Source organism: Helicoverpa armigera, chromosome 27 (assembly GCF_030705265.1).
Source record: "Helicoverpa armigera isolate CAAS_96S chromosome 27, ASM3070526v1, whole genome shotgun sequence".
Lineage (NCBI taxonomy): Eukaryota > Metazoa > Arthropoda > Insecta > Lepidoptera > Noctuidae > Helicoverpa > Helicoverpa armigera.
The window spans coordinates 4717651-4742028 of record NC_087146.1 but is presented as its reverse complement, the minus strand read 5'-3'; the positions used below and the strand labels follow the sequence as shown (position 1 = coordinate 4742028).

The 24378-nt window shown below is 38.7% G+C and overlaps 2 protein-coding genes across 2 annotated transcripts; both read right to left on the bottom strand.

Annotated features, from left to right (window-relative positions):
• Window positions 1-725: 725 nt before the first annotated feature.
• LOC135118862 (zinc finger protein 567-like) lies at window positions 726-10120 on the bottom strand. Its single transcript, XM_064041920.1, has 13 exons — window positions 10103-10120; window positions 9855-9996; window positions 9441-9595; window positions 8739-8854; window positions 8045-8137; window positions 6364-6470; window positions 5872-5968; window positions 5229-5399; window positions 4220-4364; window positions 3590-3694; window positions 2417-2519; window positions 1763-1881; window positions 726-1252 (listed from the first exon to the last, which is right to left on the bottom strand). Exons 1-13 carry the CDS (start codon window positions 10118-10120, stop codon window positions 1148-1150), a joined length of 1476 nt encoding a protein of 491 aa, XP_063897990.1. The 3' UTR covers window positions 726-1147.
• A 42-nt stretch (window positions 10121-10162) lies between these two features.
• Window positions 10163-24136, bottom strand: LOC110369608 (uncharacterized). Its single transcript, XM_064041919.1, has 22 exons — window positions 24001-24136; window positions 22964-23081; window positions 21174-22538; window positions 20617-20726; window positions 20264-20374; window positions 20006-20089; window positions 19628-19671; window positions 19102-19233; window positions 18783-18841; window positions 18352-18472; window positions 17999-18058; window positions 17818-17924; window positions 17149-17336; window positions 16531-16699; window positions 15753-15965; window positions 15057-15183; window positions 13945-14100; window positions 13070-13196; window positions 12189-12333; window positions 11248-11355; window positions 10549-10708; window positions 10163-10303 (listed from the first exon to the last, which is right to left on the bottom strand). Exons 2-22 carry the CDS (start codon window positions 23074-23076, stop codon window positions 10163-10165), a joined length of 3840 nt encoding a protein of 1279 aa, XP_063897989.1. The 5' UTR covers window positions 23077-23081; window positions 24001-24136.
• Between the last annotated feature and the right edge of the window lie 242 nt (window positions 24137-24378).

Below are 24378 nucleotides of genomic sequence, written 5' to 3'. Positions count from 1 at the left end.
ATACGCCCGCAACCACCAGGTACCAGTCCAAGAAGGCATTCTAAACCGGCTTCCAGAAACGAGCCTTTCAGAAGCGAAGGAGTAGTTTCGGCTCCAATGATGATTCGTTATCACGCCGTAGCTTCAGAAAAATGTACCTAAACAGCCTAAATACTGGCCTAAAGCTAATAATCGGAAGACGGGAAAACCTTCAGGGAAGAGAAATAAGCAATCTTCTCGTAAAAGCCATAAGCGTGGCCATAGGGAACCACATTATGGGTAAGCATAGATTTATTGCACAAGTTCAAGGAAAGCATAAACGTCAGCTTTTTTTTAAAAACTTAACTATTTCTGTTCGCTCAATATTTAAAGTTAACAGTTGTTTTGAGAAAAACGGGTGTTTACAGGTGTTTATGTTGTCGGAGAAAGATCTTACGATAGATTTTTGATAGTCTCAATGTGTGACAGATAAATAATTAACGATCCTGGTCAGAGATATACATATAAGAATAGTATTCGGGGTTTTAATTTAATTACTCCTCCTATTCCTAGTTCCTTTTGATAAGCACCTATCCTCTTTTTTGTTTCTTATAGTAATCATTGTAAAAAAGCCGGTAATCCGAAAGACTATATGATGTAACCGTAGATGCCGTTTGGGCGGTAACCGTAAGTGTTTTGAGCAAGCACCTAAGGACAGCTCAGAAACTGACTACAAGATTGCAAAATAAAAAACATATTTAAATCAAACCTTTATTAGTAAGTAGGTAAATAAAAACAATATATTAAAGCTAAGAGTTAAAGAATTGTACTTAAAAAATAATTACATTTGAATATTTTGGCAAATCAAACCGTCATTTTGAACAAAAAATTTTTCAATACATATAAAACCACAGATAATTTTTATATCAATTTATTATAAACTAGCTCTATGACACGGTTTCACCCGCGACTTATGGAAACTACTTCTCATACCCCGACAAAATGTAGCCTAATCACCCGGTGATAGTGTGTCTCCCCAACAGTGAAAAAATTTTTTTTAGGGTAAAAACTAACAAAAATATTCCTTTTTATAACATTAGTTTAAAAGGCTACTCTTCTATTTACCACTTCACCAGCGTACTAGAGAACCAATTTTACACAACCAGATAAAGATAGGTACATATTATATTCATTCCATGAGCATGGGGTCGTCCAGTTGTAGTTGAACCATTTGGTTACCGTTAACAAGCACGCCGTCCCGGAGCAGTAACTGCACGTTTAAGTCTGATAACTCCTGGAAAATAAATATCATGTTATGTTGTGTTGTTTAAACCTCAAACGGCGCAAATACAGTACCCTGTGGGTACTATACTTTTGAGCCATAGGGTCGCCGCGCGGTAGCGGACAATTCTCAAACTGTTGAGCAACTATCACAAAACAAGCAACCAGCAATGCCGAACTGTTGGGCAACTATGAACCGAAAATTAACGGACTGCTGGGCAACTACTTATCACAAAATTATCAACCAACAATTGCCAAATTAACAAGTGTTCAGTTGCTATTTGTAGGTACCTATGGTGGTAATCCAAACAGCAAAAAAAAAAAACAACTTTCTGTCTTAATTAGGCACGGACGTAAATTGGTATTGAATTTATGTTGTGTTTATCTTTATATTCTACACCGCTATCGCTATGTATGAGTATGATGATATGACCGTGGCACGGGCATGGTATGAGTATCCTACATATCGCCATAGCAGAAGCATGGTGTTTACGTCTACAAGCACATTAAGCCACAACCTCACCTCGCCACTAACAATAGGATAAGCAGAAGGATCCTGTGAGTCTCCCCGCTGCAGTATCTTGGGGCGGCGCGGGTTCTTAGCAATACCGCGACCACGACGAGCGGGTTGGAATTCATCCACTGAAATATAGTAAATACTATTTTTATTGCGAACGTGGGAATATCACTTAGAATTCTACAGGTGTCTGTAGGTACAATAATGAATTTGCCAGATACAGTGCTTTTTTCGCTTATTGCAGGAATCAATTGATATTTGGTCATTTTTATAACTTTTGGTGCCCATCATTTTTATAAACCCTCCGAAGTCTAAATCGCCCTTGGCCGGTTTGAATTTTTTATTTTAACAGTAGGTACCTAACCTACTTCTGAACATAAAACCTCCGGATATACTGGAAGCTGACCCCAACATAATTGGGAAAAGGCAACGCAGTTGATGAAGACTATTTCTGTAGCAATATACTTTAAATATTACAACACTTTCTTTTAACTCTCACACACTAAAGTCTTCAGCTTTCTATCAAGCACCTCCTTTCGCAAATCTGCTGGTAGTTTCTTTTGAAATAAGCAGTAGGTACCTATGGACTCAATATTACTTTACCCTATTGTTTTCTGTTTGTTTATAGTCTGGATAGCAAATAAATATAATACTACATACACATGTTAGAAGGCGCGGGCTTGATGCAGGCGACATGGGTCCGCGGCACCGCGCTCAGCGCTGACAGCGCGCGGGCGCATGACGGTATCACGCTGGTCGTGCCCTTGAGACGATGATGACATATAGTATCTTTATAATATATTGTGTGCTCTTTAATTATAAAGAAAGGCCCGCTTTAGTATCACTACTTGATACTCATGAGCAACCCCATTCGGGGACGGGAAGTAGTGATTCAGTCGGGATGTGGGTGGAACCGCTAATAATAGTTAGTCTTCGCGCGCACGACGATATCACGCTGGTCGTGCCCTATGAAGCGGTGAAAGAATATACTATGTACTATATTATGTACTGTATACTGTTTAATAATAAAGATCTGTCTCTGTCCAGTGGTGTCGGATTACCGTCCCATCGCGCTATGAGAGTGAAGGAATAGTGAGTGCACCGCAGTCCAAGCAAATGCTGGTGCACTGTAATATGTCCTGCGCAGTTGGCTGATCGCCTTACATGAGAACAGCCGCCGTAGCCGATAATTGGCTAGGAGGACATCATTATCATCTTCTTCTTCTTATATATAAAAATGAATTGATGTTCGTTAGTCTCACTAAAGCTCAAGAATGGCTGAACCGATTTGGCTTATTTTGGTTTTAAAATGTTTGTAGAGGTCCAGGTAAGGTTTAAACGATACGAAGTTCGCGGGATCAACTAGTCATCAATAATAAAGAAAAATACTCGCTTTAGTAACACTATTGCACTAACTATGCAGTAACTAGTAACACTCAAGAGCTACCCCATTCGGTGATGGGAAGTAGAGATTCAGTCGGGATATGGGTGGAACCGCGAAGAATAAATAGTCTTGATATAACTTAGTATCTGTCCGAGGTTTCACCCGCATCTCGAAGGCACTACATCCCGTAAACGGATGAGCATAAAAAAACCTATGTCCATCCCCATGGACAAAGCTACCTCCCCACCAACTTTATCAGTTCAGCACTTTCATCCCTCTTTATCAATGCCAATATACTGATTCATGCAGGTCTAATAAATGCTCTATTTCATACTAGTAGGATAAAATCCACATTGAAAGTAATGCTGTAATAAAAAGAAGATGATGAAAAACAAATGACGAAAAGAAGATGAATATAAAAATTAGTAATAATGAAAAAATTAGCGTACCTTTGCGAAGGACATTTTAGTTATCTCAATGAGTTTGTCGTGAGGAACATTTTGCTCTGAAAGGGTTTTCATCACATCTTCAGAAGACGGATTTAGGCCTTCCATCTGAAAATTACACATTTACAGTCTTACTTATAAACTAATAAGTTATACTTAAGGGGTGTTTAAGAAAAAATCTTACTTATAAACGTGGCTGAACTAAATCATTTTCTTAGCAATGTCTTAAATGAGCTGTCAAATTAAGTAGCCTCACACCCTTGTTTAAAGTATCTACATCCCTTAAAGTATCTACATAAATTACGAGAGCTTCCGGGATGAAATCTACATTAATTTTATAAAGCTAAAGAGTTTGTTAAGCTGGACGAGCTAATCTAAGGACCTATAGACTAATCCGATTTGAAAGATTCTTTCAGTGTTAAATAGCTCATTTATCGAGGTAGGCTTAAGGCTTTTTATTTGGGTGTGCGTTCTATGGTTTATCGTTGTCTTACTCCCGACAACGATAAACCGACTTCTATCCAGACTAAATCAATACGCCACGATAAAAAGCGTGGCAGGCCATTTAGTTGTTTCAAGTCGCTATGGGACAGTTAGAATAAGGTATTATTAATATATTTGAAAGCCACTAACCTCAACAACAACAATAGTAGCCGGATGTTTCAGTCTCAAATGCGTCCGCAAGTCGGATCGTATGCGAAACCGTTTGGGACAGCGTCCGCAGGCCCACGCGCGGACCCCCGTGTGAATGAGCCGGTGGTTCCTCATAGCTGTGGACCTGCACAGTTACAGCGAACATAATGTTCAGTCTCTAATGCGTCCGCAAGTCGGATCGTATGCGAAACCGTTTGGGACAGCGTCCGCAGGCCCACGCGCGGACCCCCGTGTGAATGAGCCGGTGGTTCCTCATAGCTGTGGACCTGCACAGTTACAGCGAACATAATGTTCAGTCTCAAATGCGTCCGCAAGTCGGATCGTATGCGAAACCGTTTGGGACAGCGTCCGCAGGCCCACGCGCGGACCCCCGTGTGAATGAGCCGGTGGTTCCTCATAGCTGTGGACCTGCACAGTTACAGTGAACATACGAAAGATAGACATAATATTCATATAATAGATATAATTTATTGTCCCACTGCAGGGCACAGGCCTCTTCTTATACAGAGAAAGAATTAATGTCGTCTAACACATGCCGGAAGACGCTGGATGCAGGTCGCCTCCAACAGGTATCTGTGGAGATCTAAGGGGACGCCTATGTTCAGCAGTGGACGTCCGCCGGCTGAGATGATGATGAACACATAGGCACATGCCTCCAGGTTTCCTCAAGATATGTTTTTATCACGAAGTAATGAGCGTTAACACCATATGCGCTTCAGGTGTCCTCAAGATTCTATCATCATCTTTACTCAGTCATTGGTGTCCAAAATATACTGATGAGTTAAACCTTGCAACATTCATGTTAGTGGTGCCGATTATGAACTGGGACTGTTTATGTTACAGATGTTTATGATGAAGTTAAATGATAATCTTGACATATTTTATTGCTAAAGATGAAAAAAAAAGCTCTGAAAAAGGTGAAGCAATAAGCGTATATAATGACTTTCATGCTAGAACTCTGATGATCACAATATTACATACAACATACCTTCTGAACGCTACTCCACAGACATCACAAGGGAAGGGGCGTTCACCCGTGTGGACGCGCAGATGTTCGTTCCGCATGGACAGCGTGCGGAACCCGTGGCCGCACACCGGGCATGTGTGTGGCCGGCCCGGCTTGTTCGACCAGCTTGCGTTTGATGAGCCGTGTGCTTCTCTGTTCACAGACAGGAGGACCTATACTTAAGATAGTTCTCGCAAAACTTTTTGTCGTCACAGAATATTAAGCAAGTTATAGGTGTAGTCATATCCCGAACCTACAGCTACCCGTTAACACCTAAAGGATCCAGACAAGGTATGCGTCGCGATGGCTCGACCCAAGCATATTATTAGACTGATATAATTTTTCACACACACACCTCAAGAAGAGGCATGTATTGTGCGTTTTTCACGGAACATGCCTTAGAACGTCTAAATCTACCTTAAGGATAGCAGAAATGCAGGAAGGGTATACAAGAGTTTTACATGAATAGCTCGGATTTTGGTGAAACATTTATCAAGAATGTCATCATTACACATAAGGTTTTTTTTTAATGAAAATACTCCTATGCATTTAACGTAAGTTCATACATAAGTTTACTGGTTCTTAAAGCCACAAAACACTAGCTAGAAATACCCTAGGTACTAACTTGACATGTTTGTGCAGGTCGGTGGCATGCGTGAAGGTGGCGTGACAGTGCGGGCAAGCGCCGCCGCCACCGGTGGACTCCTCATGCGAGTACATGCCTATAAATAATATACCTAGTTATATGTAGACCTTTATATTGATGTTAGTACTATATGGATAGAAGGGAAACAAGTTGTGATACAATCTTTTTAGACTGTATACATATGTTACCTAATAAGTGTTCCACTGTGGACACACAATGTGGACTATAAGATTCTTCTTATCCCGGCATGCCGAGTATTCTTATCAAGGGACGCCATTGGAAGCTAGGCTATACTCACTCCATCTGAGTAGGCAGTTAACTAGAGGACTTTTTATTTAAAAACTCACATTTAAAAATAAAAATAAATTAGTTCTAAAGTAACTAATTTATTTTAGATAAAAATTAATTACTTGATTGATTATTTATTAAGCAGTTGTCTACCTATGTAATATGGTATTTCAAATAACTCACCAGGCTTACTACTAGGGCGAATAGTATTATCGCTGTGCTCCTTCTTCCGATGCTTGTAGAGCGCAGTTTTGTTTGGTAGCACCTCGCTACAATCGCGACATGGTATCCTTAGAAAACATAAACTTGGCTTTGCAACTATATTTACAACACATGAAATAAGACTTTTATTTAGAGAATTTTCATAGTAGCACATTTTCGGCTCGATAACTCCGCAATTTTAAAGTTGTTATAAATAAATAACTCCGCAATTTTAAAGTTGTTGTAAATCGCAAAACAGGTTTTGCCGCACGGAATGTATCGCGCGTAGAAATACCGAGCTCCGTATATAGAGACAAAATCCGCTAGTGTGGAAAAGTGAGGTTGAACAATTAAAAACTTGGATCCAATGTCGGTACTATTTCTAAAGGATACTTATAAATTATAAATTTAAAAAAACCCCCGACCCAAAAAAAGTACGCAATAATTATGACAAAAGGTTAAAAACGCTAAACCCTATAAAAAGCAAAAAATAACTTTTAACACTACGTAAACTAAATTTTGTCGTGTCGGGGGACCGCTCTAATTTATTACTTTAGATACGTGTTTTTTTTTTAAACGAATGTTGTAATTAGGTAGGTATCATTTGATTTATGTAAGTATTTATGAAGGTAAAAAGCGGTCCCCCGACACGTCAAAATTTAGTTTACGTAGTGTTAAAAGTTATTTTTTGCTTTTTATAGGGTTTAGCGTTTTTAACCTTTTGTCATAATTATTGCGTACTTTTTTTGGGTCGGGGGTTTTTTTAAATTTATAATTTAATGTTATTTCATGCTTTTTAAAGGAGCTCCTTAATTTTTCCTTCTTTCATTGAATTTATTTTATCTTAAGATGGGGTCGCTATTTGCGATCTCGGCCAAAGGAAGCTGTTTAACAATCCTCATGACAAACTGGCTCTGGGAGAATTGCACAGATTGAGAAACAATAAAGATTCACCTTTGGACATTCTAGATTTTCAGCAAAAATATAAATCGGTTTATCCGTTTAATTCCGGCATTCCAGGGTTTCATCCGCCACATCCCATTTCCAGCATCAGGTTCTCATCAATCAGAAACATGAAGAGAACTCGTCAAGACAAATTCAACGAGCCCAAACTCGATGGGTTTACTAAAAGGCAGTTCAGGGTTACGTCTCCTACCTTCGTGCCCTAACAGCAGACCAGCTCAGTGGTTCCAAAAGACATTAGTGTTTCAAATTTCAGATCCCACATATACGTGCAAGTAAACTGAGCGTGTAACATTCCTATCACATCTAGCAATCGAGCTGATGACCTTGAAGACCTGAACCGATTTCCACCAAACATAGCTAAGAACACTCCCGACTGACATACCTTTTAAACAAAAAAAACCGCATTACAATCGGATCATCCGTTTGGGAGCTACGATGCCACATACACACACACACACACACACACACACACACACACACACACACAGACACGTCAAACTTATAACACCCCGTCGTTTTTGCGTCGGGGGTTAAAAAAGCAACCAAAAAGATTTTAATTTGCGGATAAAACACTTTTTAGGTGCTCCATTACTGGCACCATTCTTTTGTAAAAGGGAGGCAAGAATTTGAATATTTTTACTGAGAATATTTCCAAGTGTAAATACCTACAGTAATCAGTAAATATAGCACTTATTACCTATAATCGTCCTTGCTAATCTTGCTGGTGGCGCCAGGGTCATCAGGTCCGGTCTTCCCGTGCACCTTCTTACGATGATACGCTAAGCTCCAACTGTGGTATAGAGAGCATTACACGTTTATGTACATATATCATCATCATCATCAGTCCTTTTATCGTCCCACTGTTGGGCTGCGGCCTACTCTCACACAGAAAAGAATTGAGCGTTTATCACCACGCTTGCTCAAGGAAACCAGATATGTTTTATAGAGATAGAGATGTTTTCGTTCACCTTTAAACTTCACCTGATCAGTGTTAGATAGCTCATTTATTGAGGGAATGTAAAGGGTACTTGTTTCGGGTGCACCGAGTAGTTTCAACAGGATGCGGGTTAAACCGCAGAACCTAGTCTTTAAGAAAGCCTACTAGCCTTCTTTGATAAATGGGCTATGTGACGCTAGAAGAAATATTTAAATTGGACCAATAGTTCCTGAGATTACCACCAACACCACCCAAGTATTGAGCGTACGTGGTGATGAACGCTCAATCCTTCTCTGTGTGGGAGAAGACCCGTGCCCCACATTGAAACGACAAAAGGGCTGATGATGACATAAGTCTTTAAGCCTTAAAGACTTAAGTCATATGATATTACACCTTAAAATTTAAGGTGTAATATCAGGTCGATGTAGCCTGAAAATAAAGGTATTTAATGTACCTGTTAGGAAAGGTGACTTCACACTGGTTACACTTGTAGAGAAAGTTCTCGTTCGCGTGTTTCATGCGCCTGTGCACTTGTAGGTACGTCCAGTGTAAGTAGGAGCGACCGCAATCCTGTTGACAAGACGTGTTTGTTAACACAAACAAACAGATAGATACGAGGGCATGGCGGAATCAAAAGGATTGCTCTGTACGTAGGTTTTCACTACTTTATAATTAAATAATGTACTTTCATTTATAACAGCGTTATGTTTGTAACTGCTTATGACCCAAAAACTGTGAAACTAATTTTCATGCGTTTTCCTTGATACACAGAATAATTTTTCAGGAAGGGTACCCAACACAGGTTCTTACCTGTTGAGTGGGTAATTTCGGTTCAAACTAGATATTTTTTAAATCTGTTTTTTTTTTTTAATAAGTATTGGTAATTCATAGAATAGTTGGTATACGAGGACATGAGGAAGGTGTCTTATTAAAAAGTAACCACCTTACACTATAGTAAGTCTCTAACGCAAAAAATAACAGCGCATCAGACAAGTACCAACCTTGCACAAAAAGTGTTTGACTAGAGAACGCTTCTAAAAGACATGGATTGTTACAAAACTGCTTACCTGACACTTAAAGTACCGCCCCAACACAAAGTACTACGCTAACACAAAAAGTACCTACCTTACCTTTTGTATTTGTAAAAAGTACCAACCTCACACAAGAAGTGCTTGACGACGGGAAAGTCCCCGTAGCCGAGGATGCCGGTGGCTGATCGATTGCCGTCGGTATCGGCCGTCAGACCATCGGCCTGCTTCTTAGCGTCCGCTAGAGAGCGCTTGTAAAAACCGTGGGTTGTTTCGTTTATAACTAGACATTATCCAAAGTTTCTAACTACATATAACCCAAAAACTGCTAACCTTACTTTGATGTACTCTTCACTAATTACAAAAATTATTTATGAGCAAGCTGACTTTTGAGAAAAGTAGGTACCTATCTAACACAAAGTACCAATCTAACACACAAAAAGTACCAACCTAACACAAGAAATGCGTGACTCGACTGGCACTTAAAGTAGGTACCGACACAACATAGAGTACCAACGTAAAACAAAAAGTACCAACCTCACACAAGAAGTGCTTGACGACGGGAAAGTCTCCGTAGCCGAGGATGCCGGTGGCTGATCGATTGCCGTCGGTATCGGCCGTCAGCCCGTCGGCCTGTTTCTTAGCGTCCGCTAAGAGCGCTTGTAGAAACCGTGGGTAGTGTTGCTCGTAATAATATATTAGCCAAATAATGCTGACCTTATTTTCATGCGATTTTGACTAATACGCAGCATAGTATTTGACGAAGATGGTTTATAACAAAAGTACATACCAAACACAAAAGTACCATCCTAGCTGACAAGTACCACTATAACACCAAAAAAGTACCAACCTAACACATAGTACCAACCTCGCACAAGAAGTGCTTGACGACGGGAAAGTCCCCGTAGCCGAGGATGCCGGTGGCTGATCGATTGCCGTCGGTATCGGCCGTCAGACCATCGGCCTGTTTCTTAGCGTCCGCTAGAGAGCGCTTGTAGAAACCGTGGGTTGTTTCGTTTATAGCTTTATATGAGCCAAAAACAGCTGACCAGATTTTTATGCAGTTTTTACTAATATACAGAAATATTTTTGAGAAAAGTTGCTTATTAAAAAAGTGTCCACCTAACACAAAAAGTACCAACCTAACACAAAAATTACCCACCTAACACAAAAGTACGTCTCCAACACGAAAGTACCACTCTAACACAAAGTACCACACCAACACAAAGTACCAACCTCACACAAGAAGTGCTTGACGACGGGAAAGTCCCCGTAGCCGAGGATGCCGGTGGCTGATCGATTGCCGTCGGTATCGGCCGTCAGCCCATCGGCCTGCTTCTTAGCGTCCGCTAGAGAGCGCTTGTAAAAACCGTGGGTAGTTTTGTGGGTTGTACATCTAAAAGGAAATTAATAATTTCGGTTATAATACTATCGGATTTTATCTAACTACTTGGCGCTCTTTCACAATAAAACTACTGAACCAATTTACATGAATTTTGGTACACAAATCAACCTGAGAAAAGACATAGGCTACTTATTACTGTGGTACACTCAAGTAGTAGTTTTCTCTGGACGCGGGTGAAACCGCGGGGAACAGACAGTGTTGTTATAAGAGGGTGGATTGTATGTATTTTAGTTTATAAGTATAGTTAATGATAAAGATATGTGTATTTGTATTCTTATGGGCCCTAGTTGCCTGAAATAAAGGTTTAAATAAATAAAACACTAGTTTATGACAGCGTTTTAACCTCCCTCCAGAGGGAGCTACTTCCAGCACCCGGATTGAAAGCAATAAGCCTCTACATAAGCACATACATAAGCCATAAGCTACATTACATCATAATTATTTCGGTTGTTTTAGCATGAGAGGAATTAACATCCATACATACACACATTCGCAGTTATAATATTAGCAGGATAATATAAATAACTTACCTAGAATAAGTAGCAAAGCTAACTTTACAGATGTGGCAAGTGAAAGGATTTTTCACACCCTTGTGTATCGCGCGGTGACTGTTCAATCCGCTTTCTAAGTAGAACACGCTGAAAGAAAACATTATTTTTTATTAATATTCGCCTAACCATTTCCCTAACTATGTTGGGGTCGGCAGATGCAGCTAAGTACCAGTGTGCCACATGAATCGACTGCCTATCTGACCTCCTCAACACAGATACCCGGGCAAATCTATGCCCCTTGCTTAGGCAGGTTGTCCGACTTTCTGGCTTCTGAATAACCGTAAGGTAAAATCCTCCCAGGTCTCAAAAATGGAGGGGGTTCGTGGCTTCTATGATGATGAGGAGCTCGTGGCTAATATGATGATGACGGACTCAAAAATGGAGAGGCTCGTGGCTAACATGTTGATGACCTATTCTAAAAATAGAGGGGATTATAGCTAACATCATGATGACCTACTCCCAAAATGGAGGGCTCGCAGCTAATATGATGTGAGACTCGTATCTAATATGATGAGGGGCTCGTGGCTAATATGATGGAGTTGCTCGTGGCTAACATGATGATGACTTAATAAACACTAAAATGCGACTAACTCTTCACAGTACTCGCATCGGAAGGCCTTCTCGATCTCGACGACTCGTATAAGCGCCCTGGCTTCGTCCGCCAGCTGAGACAGTAGCGGCTCGCCCACTTCATTCGATACTTGGCGTTTTATCCCCCTTTTTCGAAGTCGGTTAAAGTCTCCCTAATCTCAAAAATGGAGGGGCTCGTAGCTAATATGAGTGGCTCGTGGCTAATAATATGAGGGGTTATTCCAAAAATGAAGGGGGCTGGTGGCTAATCTGATGTGGGGCTCGTGGCTAATATGATGAGTTGCTCGTGGCTAACATGATGACTAAATAAAAGCTAAAATGCGACTAACTCTTCACAGTACTCGCATCGGAAGGCCTTCTCGATCTCGACGACTCGTATGAGCGCCCTGGCTTCGTCTGCCAGCTGAGACAGTAGCGGCTCGCCCACTTCATTCGATACCTGGCGTTTTATTGGTTTCGATAGTTTCGGGGACTCTGAGAAAATAAGTTAGAATGGAGATAAACTAGGTAGCTGTTTCTTGCGTAACAAGGGAATGTTTGAATGGACGTATTTATATTTGTAGACACACACAACCAATGTCGAGTTGCCTTTCTTTGCTTTCTTTGAAGTTAGTTATGCGGTGAAGACGTCAAGTCCCAGATATGGTGTCGTTTCAATCGTCGTTTTGGCAGTGGTTCATAATATAAATAATAAATTATATAATAAATAATATAATATAATAAATAATAAATAAATATCAAACATCTGCTTATGGTCGAGAGACCGATCGCATGATAGCAATAAACATAAAAAATGTTATGTTGTGCTGATGTGTAAGCTACATCATTGCAAGTTTCATCTCAGTAGTTTTTGCGTGTGACAGTTATAAACATACATACATTTACATATTTACGCGTTAATAATATTTGCAGGAAATACGTAATACCATTGACTGATTAACCACCTACAAACGATTTTTCGAAACCCCACATAAGGAGGAAGTTTGTGTGAAAGTTCAATGTTTTGAACAACCTAATGTCTGATATAACAAAAAATATTTCAGTGTTATATAGCCCACTTGTTGAGGAAGGTTATATATAAGCTACTTTTTATCTCCACGGGACGTGGATGAAACCGCTGACAGAAGCTAAATTAATATTAGTAGGATATTAAAATACACACTACACTGGTTGCAAACAAAATTAGATAAAGTATACAATATAAACTTACCCACAATCTGCACGGTATGTCTAACAAGGCCGCTGGTGGGAGACAGCTGAACGGTCATCTCTTCGGCTTCTTCCTTCAGCTCGTTGGCAAACGCCTCTATGCATTCCGTTGATTTTGTTGCATGCTCCTGATTTTTAGTTTCAAAGTCAAAGGTTTTTATTTCTTATATACCTATTACAGGTGTTTAAGAAACGTCAAGTTAGTTGCGCGGTTACAAAAAGTGGGTCTTTTGGAGAAGAACCGGCAAGAAACTTCATAGACACTCTTTAAAAAATGAAGTATTTACAATATTTTAGGGGTTGACTCTGAGAAAATTATATAACGGAATAAAGTCAAGAAGTTTTTTTGAGGAATGATAAAGGGGTTTTAAACGAGATCGTCAACATAGTTCCGCAAATTCGTTGGCGAAAGCCTTTATGCATTCCGTTGATTTTGTTGCATGCTCCTGTATTTTAAGGTCCAAGAAGAGAGAACGCTTGTTTGAGCAAATTAATGATACTTAAAGGGTTTTTTTGTTAATTAACTATCATTAATTTTGGGGTTTTTGGTCACGATAAAAGGGGTTGAAAACGAGATCATCAACATGGTTTGGTCGTAAGTGCTGGGGAGTTGCACCACTTCTTCCCAGCAAAAACATATAGGAAGTGTTAAAGGATTTTGGGAACCGTCTTTTGTTTTTGAAGTCGGCAATCCGACACCACCAGAGAGAGATCAGTGTCAGGACCGACATTAACGTGCTCTCCGATGCACGGGTGTATCAATCACCAACTTCTAAACTCCGGGCTGCTTTGTGTAAGTTTCGAAAGGCCCGGGAATCCGAGACCTCGTGCTCAGCAGCAGCAAAAATTACCTTCTATTCTATTCTATCAACTAACCTGGGCATGACGATGGTCTCTGAAGGCTCTAGTGCACACAGCACAGACTCGCACCAGTGTTGGAGCTAACTCCTCCTCGTGTGCTCTCACGTGCATGCGGAGACGAGAGCGACGGGTCAACTGCTTTAGACATATGTGGCATTGGAAGGGTTTGATCTGAGGATGAAGACATCTCTTATTGAGGAACTACGCCATATAATATTGAAATGGCTTCAAACTAACGTTACTGGCAAAATACGAAATAAAAAAAAATCATATTAAAAGAGAAACGACTTCTACTTCAAACTAGCGTTACTGACTTAATTTGTACTAAAATGCTTACCTATTATTAAAATTTAATATCTAAAATACGAAATAAAAAATCTTCATCATAGAAAAAGAAAATTGACTTCTAATTTTCTAGATAAAAACTCGTAAAAAGAATGATGCGTGGTCAACAAAGATAGCAAAATAAATACAGAGGCTTCTAATTCTAGACAGGTACTTCTATAAGAACATTTAGATTTTTTTTATAACTCCTACTGTCTGCCAAGTTTTCACGCTACAACTACTGACACGATTTAAATGTACAGTCAAGTTCAGGTCAGTGGTAACAGTTTTATAGGAAAATCGTACTTATTACTATCGGGTTAAAGTGCATGACAGTTACCACTGATGTGCAGTCTACCGTACATAGGTTAACAGATAGAAGATATACTGCCAGTAGGCTACATAGTTTTAATTAGGATGCGGGCAGTAGTTCCAACGGGAAACTATATTATAGTATTAATCAGACTGTAACAAATACATGTCGAGGTGGCCTAGTGGGTAAAGAGCCAACCTCTCAAGTATGAGGGTGTGGGTTCGATTCCGGGTCAGGCAAAGCCACTTTTCTAAGTTTGTATGTACTTTCTAAGTATATCTTAGACACCAATGGCTGATAAAAAAGGTGAAGGAAAACAGCTTAAGGAGACCTGGACTATAAAGTCTGAAATCACCAACCCGCATTGAGCAAGCGTGGTGATTAACGCTCAATCCTTCTCCGTGTGAGAGGAGGCCTGTGCCTAGCAGTGGGACGATAAAAAGGCTGTAACAGTAACAAATACATATAGTAAGTAATTTTATTTCTTTACCTGTAAATGTGTAACTCCATGCTCGTCCAAAGTCTGTTTGTCTAAGAACCGCTTGTCGCACGTGACGCACACATAGCGACGCGTGTCTGTGTGAGTGCGACTGTGTTTCGTTAGAGTCGCCCTGTACAACAAATATTAACATTATCTAATGTATGTAAATGTTAATATTGTGTAAATGTGTAACTCCATGCTCGTCCAAAGTCTGTTTGTCTAAGAACCGCTTGTCGCACGTGACGCACACATAGCGACGCGTGTCTGTGTGAGTGCGACTGTGTTTCGTTAGAGTCGCCCTGTAGGACAATCAGACATATCTTATTTACATCTGAAACATTTTCTAAAGTAAAAAGTTTTTAGAAGTAGAAAAACGGATACATAACTATAATTACATAGTCCTTTTAATAATAATAATGACCATCTATATAAATAAATATGTATTTCATAATCAATTTTAGGCCGCCTCTTCAGAGATCAGCCATCTGCGCAAGACCCATTTTAAAGCAGAAATGACTTTATAATGCCAATCATAGAAGGATAATTGTCATAAACACACTTTGGAAAAGGGGAGATAGATAATGATTTACCAATGTGGCCTAAGAATGGAAAAACATAAATAAGACTTCATTCAAATGTCAGGTCTTCTACTGGTTTTTAATCCTAAGACCCTTGGGAAATGGTTAGACACAGGACATTTCTCACCTGAGAAGATAGCTGAACTTTCTGGAACAGCACCTATAAGACTTAGCAGTATATTTCCCTGACCTGAGGAAGAAGGTCTTCCCGCAGCCGTCTACAGGGCACTGCCAGCGCTTGTGCTTGTCATGCTGGAAGTGCACGTGGTCGAACAGCTCCGTCTCGGTGGAGAAGGTGGCTCCAGAACATTCCATAGTTAGGGAGATACTCTCCAAGTAGCTTTCAATGTTTTACCAGCTTTTTTATGGCGAAAATCTTAAGAAGATGGCATATATTAGCCATCATTTATCAATACCTATAGGTTCTTCTACATGGCTTCTTTGAAATACCTGGTCTTCTACTAGTTGTCAATCCTAAGACACTTGGGAAATGGCTAGACAAATGACTTTTCTTACCTTAAAGCTTGGTTTTCTTTCTATATCTCGTGGAAACTTTGCAGTCCTCTCAGAGAAATATCTGGTCTTCTACTGGTTGTGAATCCTAAGATACTTGGGAAAAGGCTAGACAAAATGACATTTCTTACCAGAGACTATGGTTTTCTTTCTATATCTGGTGGAAAAGTAAGCAGTCTTCTAAGAGAACTTTCTAGGAACAGCACCCTAAAGTCTTTGCGGTATATAACCCTGAACTGATGAAGGTCTTCCCGCAGCCGTCCAATCTGGCTTCTGGTCTTCTGATCCTCAAAATACCAGAGGAACAGCTAGCCAAATGACTTTTCTAACCTGAGACGAACTAACTCTCTTCTTACCTAGGAAGGAGTCTTCTAAGAGAACCAGGAACTGACCTGAGGAAGAAGGTCTTCCCGCAGCCGTCGACAGGACACTGCCAGCGCTTGTGCTTGTCATGCTGGAAGAGCACGTGGTCGAACAGCTGCGTTTCCGTGGAGAAGGTGGTTCCAGAACACTCCAGAGTTAGGGAGACACTCTTCAAGTAGACTCCAGTGTTATAACCAGCTTTTTCATGGCGAAAATTTTAAGAAGATGGCATATACAAGCCATCATTTATCAATACCTATGGGTTCTTCAACATGGCTTCTGTGAAATACCTGGTCTTCTACTGGTTGTCAATCCTAAGACACTTGGGAAATGGCTAGACAAATGACATTTCCTACCTTAGACTATAGTTTTCTTTCAATGTCTGGTGGAAACTTAGCAGTCCTCTAAGATAAATATCTGGTCTTCTAATGGTTGTCAATCCCAAAATACTTGGGAACATCATTTATCAATACCTATGGGTTCTTCAACATGGCTTCTTTGAAATATCTAGTCTTCTCTTGGTTGTCAATCCTAAAAGACTTGGGAAATGTCTAGCCAAATGACATTTCTTACCTAAGACGCTGGTTTCCTTTTTAAGTCTGGTGCGAAAATTGGCAGTCTTCTAAGAAAACTTTCTGGAACAGCACCTAGAACTGACCTGAGGAAGAAGGTCTTCCCGCAGCCGTCTACAGGGCACTGCCAGCGCTTGTGCTTGTCATGCTGGAAGTGCACGTGGTCGAACAGCTCCGTCTCCGTGGAGAAGGTGGTTCCTGAACACTCGGTGCAAGTGTAGCGGCCGTCTGGGCGAATGAGGTTTGTGGATTCGTGGAACTGCCTATTGAAGAAAAAAATTGAAAACAGCTAGTCATTTTTATATGTACCTTATGTCAAAATGCAATATAATCGCAATTGAGTGGATAGATAGATACTAAACAACTAGCTACGCCTCCGCCTTTTCATCTCAGTAGGTAACTATTTCGCGCACTCGGATAAACCACGGATTACTAATAGGTACTTTTATTCAATAGTAACTCTGTCTCCGTAGCGCTTTCACACCAAAAAAAATTTTGTATTTAGATGGTTATAGACACCTGGAAAAAAATACGCTATGCAAAAAAAAATGCATAGTTATTTCCAGGAGTGGGAAGGCTTTCCGGACGCGGATGAAACAGCAGAGACAGCTAGTACGCCAGATTTTGCCGTAAAAAAGTGTTTGTATATGAAAATCTGTACGCATTTTTTACAATAACGAGGGTGCAACAGCGGGCAACAGCTATTACTTACAAAAAGAACTTATTTAAAGAAAATACACTTACATATGAAACTTAAGTCTAACTTTGGAAGTGAACGACTCATTACAATTATGACAAGTCACCACTTGAGGGTTGGAGGTCGGTTCCCGGCTGCGGCGTTTTCTAGGACGCTGCAAAGTTAGACATTTGATTTGTACGCAGTAATGGAGTAGGGAAACGGCTAGGCAGGTGGTTTGAAACTTACCATAACGAGTAGATCGCTGTCTATGGATGATTCTACTTGTCTTGGTCGGCCTTGAGCTCTCTGCCAGAAAATGTATAAATCATCAAAATTACTGCATCTATAGTATTCCATCAATCGATTTCTTTTTTAAATTTAAGGACACGCTGGTCAATATACAAGGTGTCCCTCGAAGCAAGGATCAAATGAATTACAAGATATTTGCATCAACTTGGTAATATGAAGAACTTTTGACTTGAAGAAGAAATCATGTATCTAGGATTTTTTTTTTCAGGATGTTGTGTTTTAAGAAGTGTACGCTGATGGGAAAACAGGTAAAAAAAGATAATGAACAAGGGATTTATAAAAATATATACCTTCAAGAAATCTTCCTCTGTAGGTATACAAATAAGATTGCCCAGATCTTTAGACTTCCGTTTCCGACCACGCCTTCTACATCTATGGTTCGTCAAACCCTCTGCGCTGGCAAATATTTGGCTATGGGACAAAATATAATAATCAACAGGCTTAGTCAAGATTAACCGACAACATATGTAAGTTTAAGCTTAACTTAAGTTTTCTTAAAGCAATTACATAGTACCTAACTATGAATTCACCTTTAGGTTTCAAAGTAAACAGTCGTTTTGAGAAAATATGTGGTCGGTAAACTTTGGGCCTTACAAATTATTTAAAGTTGACTGGAATTAAAACATTTAAATCCAGATTTCAATAGAATTGCGCCCCTTTTTGCGCAATGTTGTGCACCTTGTGCAACCTTGCGCAAAGATGCGCAAAATTGCTATCATACCTGCAATTAAAGCACTTGTGTGTCTTTGTTGTTTCACCTTCCTGGCCATCTTCTTTGCCCTAAAAAGAAATGATTACGAACATTATATAGTACGTAGCTTCCACCAGCGGTTTCACCCGCGTCCCAAAGGAACTAATTTACGCAGCCGGGCAAATGTAATCCCCTAAGATCTTCTGTAAATAACATGTTAAATCTCAGGAATTACTGGACCGCTTTTAAAAATTCTATATTTTTCATCCGGGACATGGTTGAAACTGGTGGCGGAAGGTAATTAATATTAGAAAAGATTTTTCATAGAATAAGTGTTTCTATTATTTACCTTGGCAACACAGAGTAATTTCTGCAACTCTTGCGTGGCTTCCACATCAGCCGTTTGAACGATCCAGATCTCATCTTCACTGCTATCCACGCATTCCTGCTTAACTTCCGTTTTTATGATGGGTGGCTTTGGCTGTTTCGTATATAATTATTTAATTTTAAATATGTGTTTTTTTTAGATTGTACACAAATTAGGCTCATTGTCATTGACATCATAAACGTCAGTTAAAGATCGTTGTTTTAAGAAAACTAACGTTTAAGCCGTCGGTGTCGTTGGGCCTTTAGAGAAGTAAAAAAAATCTAGGATATATTCAAAATACTAGAATATACCTAATAGGAATGACATATAGGTACAACTACGAACTATAAAATAAAGTTTTTATAAATAAAATGAAATTCTAAACATAGTATGAAAATAAATGGATTTCATGAGCATGAAATTTAACAAAAATGATTCAGTACTCTAAGTAAAAATGATTAAAAATATTAAATCTTAAATCTGTTTTGATAATTTTAACAAAACTAACCGCTTCTTTGCTAGGTTCATTCTTTTCTTCAGAATCTTCTTCATCTAAAATTTTGTTCATATATTATTATTATTACCAAATAGTCGTTTCTGGATATGGTCTAAATACTAAAAGTACCTAGCAGCTTAATTTTAATTCCCGTGTAAAATAATTTTGGATCTGTATGTATACTCGCGTCTGTATAGATTGCGTCGTGAATAGGTACAACGCGTGTTTTTAGGAAACTCTGAGTAGATATGCAAGTTTTAAACCGACACTTGAAAAAGGAGGAAATTCTCCATTAATGCTTGTTTTTTTTTTAACGAAAAAGCTGTCATTGTCAGTCATATTTTGTTATCCTAAAAATTGTTATATACTGATTATTCTACAAATAAATACCTTTTCTATCACCATCTTTTTTGTTTGAACTTCTAGTACGTGTAGCGATGGGAGACGACCTTTTAGGCGATGTGTCTTGTTCATCTGAAAATATTATGACATTTACTACTTAGGAATCAATCCAGACTACAAGTTGAGAAATTTGACACAAATTCTACTAGCATTTTGCGCAACTTTGCGCAATGACCAAAATGTTTGCGCAATATGCCAAAATTATATGCGCAAAGTTATATGGTTTAGTAAGTAAATAACTCGTACCTTTATTTTCTTGTTTCATTTGCTCATTTTCATCTTTTAAACTTTTATTAGGTTCGGATTTCTCATGAGCTGCTTTCAGGTGACCTTTCAGCCATTTTAAATTTGCGTAGCCTGTAACACAAGTAATAAGAACAATCAACCTCAGATATCTTAATTATATAGCAAATGGATTAATATCTACTTTAAATACCTTATCGTATACCTTACCTGATACCTTAAAAAAAGTATAAATAGTAGTAAAAAATATGCCTTTTATGCTAATAACCAGACAGACATAAATTCAGACACATTTGTCAAATATATTTCGCATATTCCTTTAATTTTAGACGTCGCTGGTGGTCAAAATAACATACCATAGAAACAAAGTGGGCATGGGAAAACATCGCCATCTTCCAAATCATGTTTATGTGTTTCACAGTGCACCAACACTTCGGACAAATCCGGGAATATTTGCTCGCAAAATCTGGTGACAATCACATTTTGATTTTAAAGGAAAATACTTCGATTATGACAATAATGTATAAAAAAGCGAAAGTTTGTGAGTGTGTGTGTGCGCAAATGTTTGTTACTTCTTCACGCAAAATTGGCAGCAATAATAGCTCAAAATAGAGAGGCTACTTTTTATCAGAGTGCGGGAAGTAGTTCCCTCAAGAACCGGGTAAGCACAATAAATTCTGAGAGCCAGCGAATGCAAGTCATAAGCCAAAAGTAAACTTCGTAGTAGATAATCTTTCATACAAAGTCAGCCTTTCTAAAATACTAGTTGTGCCCCGCGGTTACGCCTGTATCAAAGTGGAACTATGTACTACGCACCAGAATACCCTTCTTTCACCATTTATCGGTTCAGCAAGTTAAGCGTTAAAAACGTTATAGTTGTACAATAACTACTCGATAATATCATTAAGATTACCTGCATTTCAACTCAGTAACTTCACTATTATCACACTGGTACTTCCCTAAAAACTCCTTCACTTCCTCGTCAGCCTCTTCCAGATTGTCTATGATATTATCTATCTCCGGTTCCGGCTCTACAATCTCTACATCACTTGAACTACCGTCCTTCTTCTCATCTTTCACAACTATGACATCATCAGACCTCGGATCATTGTCTATAGGTTTCGTTATAATCTCCCCGTCAGAACCAATTTCGACTTTCACAAATTCTTCCTTATCTAACTTAGAATCCTGTTTACTCATCATATCTTTATGCTTCCCTAAATGGGTGAAATTAAAGTTCTTCACCTTCTGAAATATATATTGCTGATTATTGCGTATGACCAGAAATTCGTCCGGATTCAGAAATTGGTTGGCACTCTTCATCCGGCAAGGTTTAAAATTTTCATTCAAACAGCATTCACATATAATCTTCAACTGCGTCGACATTTTCTTTTGAGGAGAACATCTATGTACCCTCTGGTCTTCGTTATCAAAGAGGTACAGTTTATCGACACTGTTATCGACATGTTTTCCACAAATGAAACATATTTGACTCTCTGTTTCTCCTATAAGAACTCCATCTATATCAATATAGGAAATAGGTTTGGTCCAACTCTTATGCACCAGTCTTGAAGGATCAGTCTTCCTAACATGTCTTCTCTCGCTGTAGCCTTGGTCATAAGGCAAAGACGTCATTGGCGAATCCTTGAACATGTTCAGAATCTCCTCTCTAGTATAAGCCAAATTATCATTCCTCTGGTAATTGTCATCGTAGTTCTTAAAATTATCCTTGATCAAGCTTTTAGGAGACTTATTCCGACTAGTCACAGGGTTCAAAGTCGCGTACGTTTTAGAATTGTTAGCTTCTAAATATTTAGTGAACTGAGCTTCGAATCCCGATGTGTTATTGCAAACTAATTTAAAAGGTAAAGAATTAACAAAACTGCATTTGGGACTAGAATTTTTGCTGGACCATCTTGAAACAGGACTTTCGACTATATTAATTTTCTTTGTTTCCGCATGTATTGTATCTATTTCCGGATCGTTAACATCATCAGCGTATTTGACAAAGGGTATTTTTTCAGCTGTTAAATCTATTAAGGGATCATCATTGTCAAAATGTATTTGTGAAGCCCGAATTTGTGTGCCATCGTCCAATATATAGACCAAATCGTTGGCCCCATCATTGGTGTCCAACATTTGATCAAAGTTTTGCGTGAGGTCGTCGGCTTGTAAATTTTGTTCGGTATTCAATAGGAATTGGTATATGTTTTCGGATAGGGAAACTGGCTGGTTTCTGGTTATGGAGTTTAGGTCGACTTCGAAGCCTAGGAGGCCCCTGTAATGAAGGGATTTTATTCAGATGAAAGATTACGAAATTCTTGCATGTAGCTATGTGCACACCATTGAATTTGGCGCGAAATACAGCTTATCGTAGATACAAGGTGTACCTATATACGGTGGTTGTGTTTTTAGACAGTGGAAAACCTGCCCAGTGTCAAAGTGTACAAAATCAAAGGAAGCAAGGCCTTTTTGAAAAGTCACAAGTCAGCAGTTTCCCTGTTTGACTTTGATACAGCTTGGCGACGGATGGACAGACTGGCACACAGTATATCTCAGTAATACAGTCCCAGTTTTAGGGACCCTAAAACTGAGTGCTACTAATTTTAGATTACATTTTTTATTTGAATTTTTGAAATTAAATTATATTTTTGACCAAATACCTAAAAAATATAGCAACCGAAGAATACCCCTGCAACTTACCGAGCTTTATCCAGGAACATCTGGAAGTTATCATCAGGTTCCACCCTGAGAGCTACTTCTTCACCTGTTGCATTTTCCATGCAGAGAATCAAGGGGGGCTGCGTCTCTGTCATTTTCACTACAGCAATATGTAAAGCGGATTAGTATTATAAGCAATGACAAAAACTTGATTAATATTATAAGGTAAGTACTCTAGCTTTACACAGGGAATCAAGTCATCACTATCATCTGCCTCGCCCTTTCCCAACTACATATGTTGGGGTCGGTTTCCAGTCGAACAAGATGCAGTTGAGTCGCAGTGTTTTACATAAAGCAATCTGACTAGTTACCTGGGCAAACCTAAACCCCTGTTAAGACTGGTTTCAAAAAGTTGAGTTTCAAGTATAGATGTTTTATGTGTTGAAAGCAAGTGAGCTACACTTGTGTGTGTAAATGTGCATGGACATTGTCTGCATTTGGCAGACTTCAGAGTGGCTATGTTTTATGAAGCATCAAAGCATAATATTAGAGTATGAGTATTAGAGTCCTACAATATACAGAAAATTATCTTTGGTAATTTGTTGAAAGGAAAAAGTATTTCAGCATGTGTAGCTTTTGCAAGCATTCTTTAAAAAAATATATATTTCATGTACCCTAAACAAATAAATCTAGTAGTGAGATTAAAAACTTTATTAAATGTATTTTATTAAATAAGAGACAGAGGAAAATCTAAATATTCACAAAATAAATTCCATTAGAAATATTCTCAAAACAAATTGAATGTATCAGACTGAAAATGAAATAGGGAAATATTTCTTTTAATTTCGAAAATAAAAGTTTTCGTAAAGTAGTTTATTTATTTATCTTTACTCTAAATTATAATTTCCAGCCTAGCCATTAAAAACCAAAGCGGGAGTATGAAAACTGACACTGGCCACCAAATAAAATAAATTCAAATGGCCAGTGACAATATATTACCGGCACACTTTTTTCGATAAATTGGACCACAAAAAGGTGATAGAATAAAATTATATCACAACCATCGACAGATATCTTACCAAATCGTCTTTTTCAGCACAAAAATCCTCACTTTCTTTGAACAACTGGCACTTCTTTAGAAAAATAACAATTGAAACATTATTTTTCTCGCCATTTGTGTCAAATTTGAAAAGTTCAAAACAAAAACAATCCGATCCAAACCAAAGACAATTTTGGTATACTTTTTGTCAAATTATAATTTGTGATGTAGATTGCTGCTTCCGCAAGCGAGTTGTGATAAACAGCAATGTATACATTTTTCTTGAAAGCGCAAAATAAATAAATTAAAATTAAATTACTTACAATAATACAGTGAATGAAGATTTTAATGTCGTTTTAAACGTGTGCGTTGTCAAAAGTGATAGAAATGTGAATATATTTGAATGAATTTCTTAACG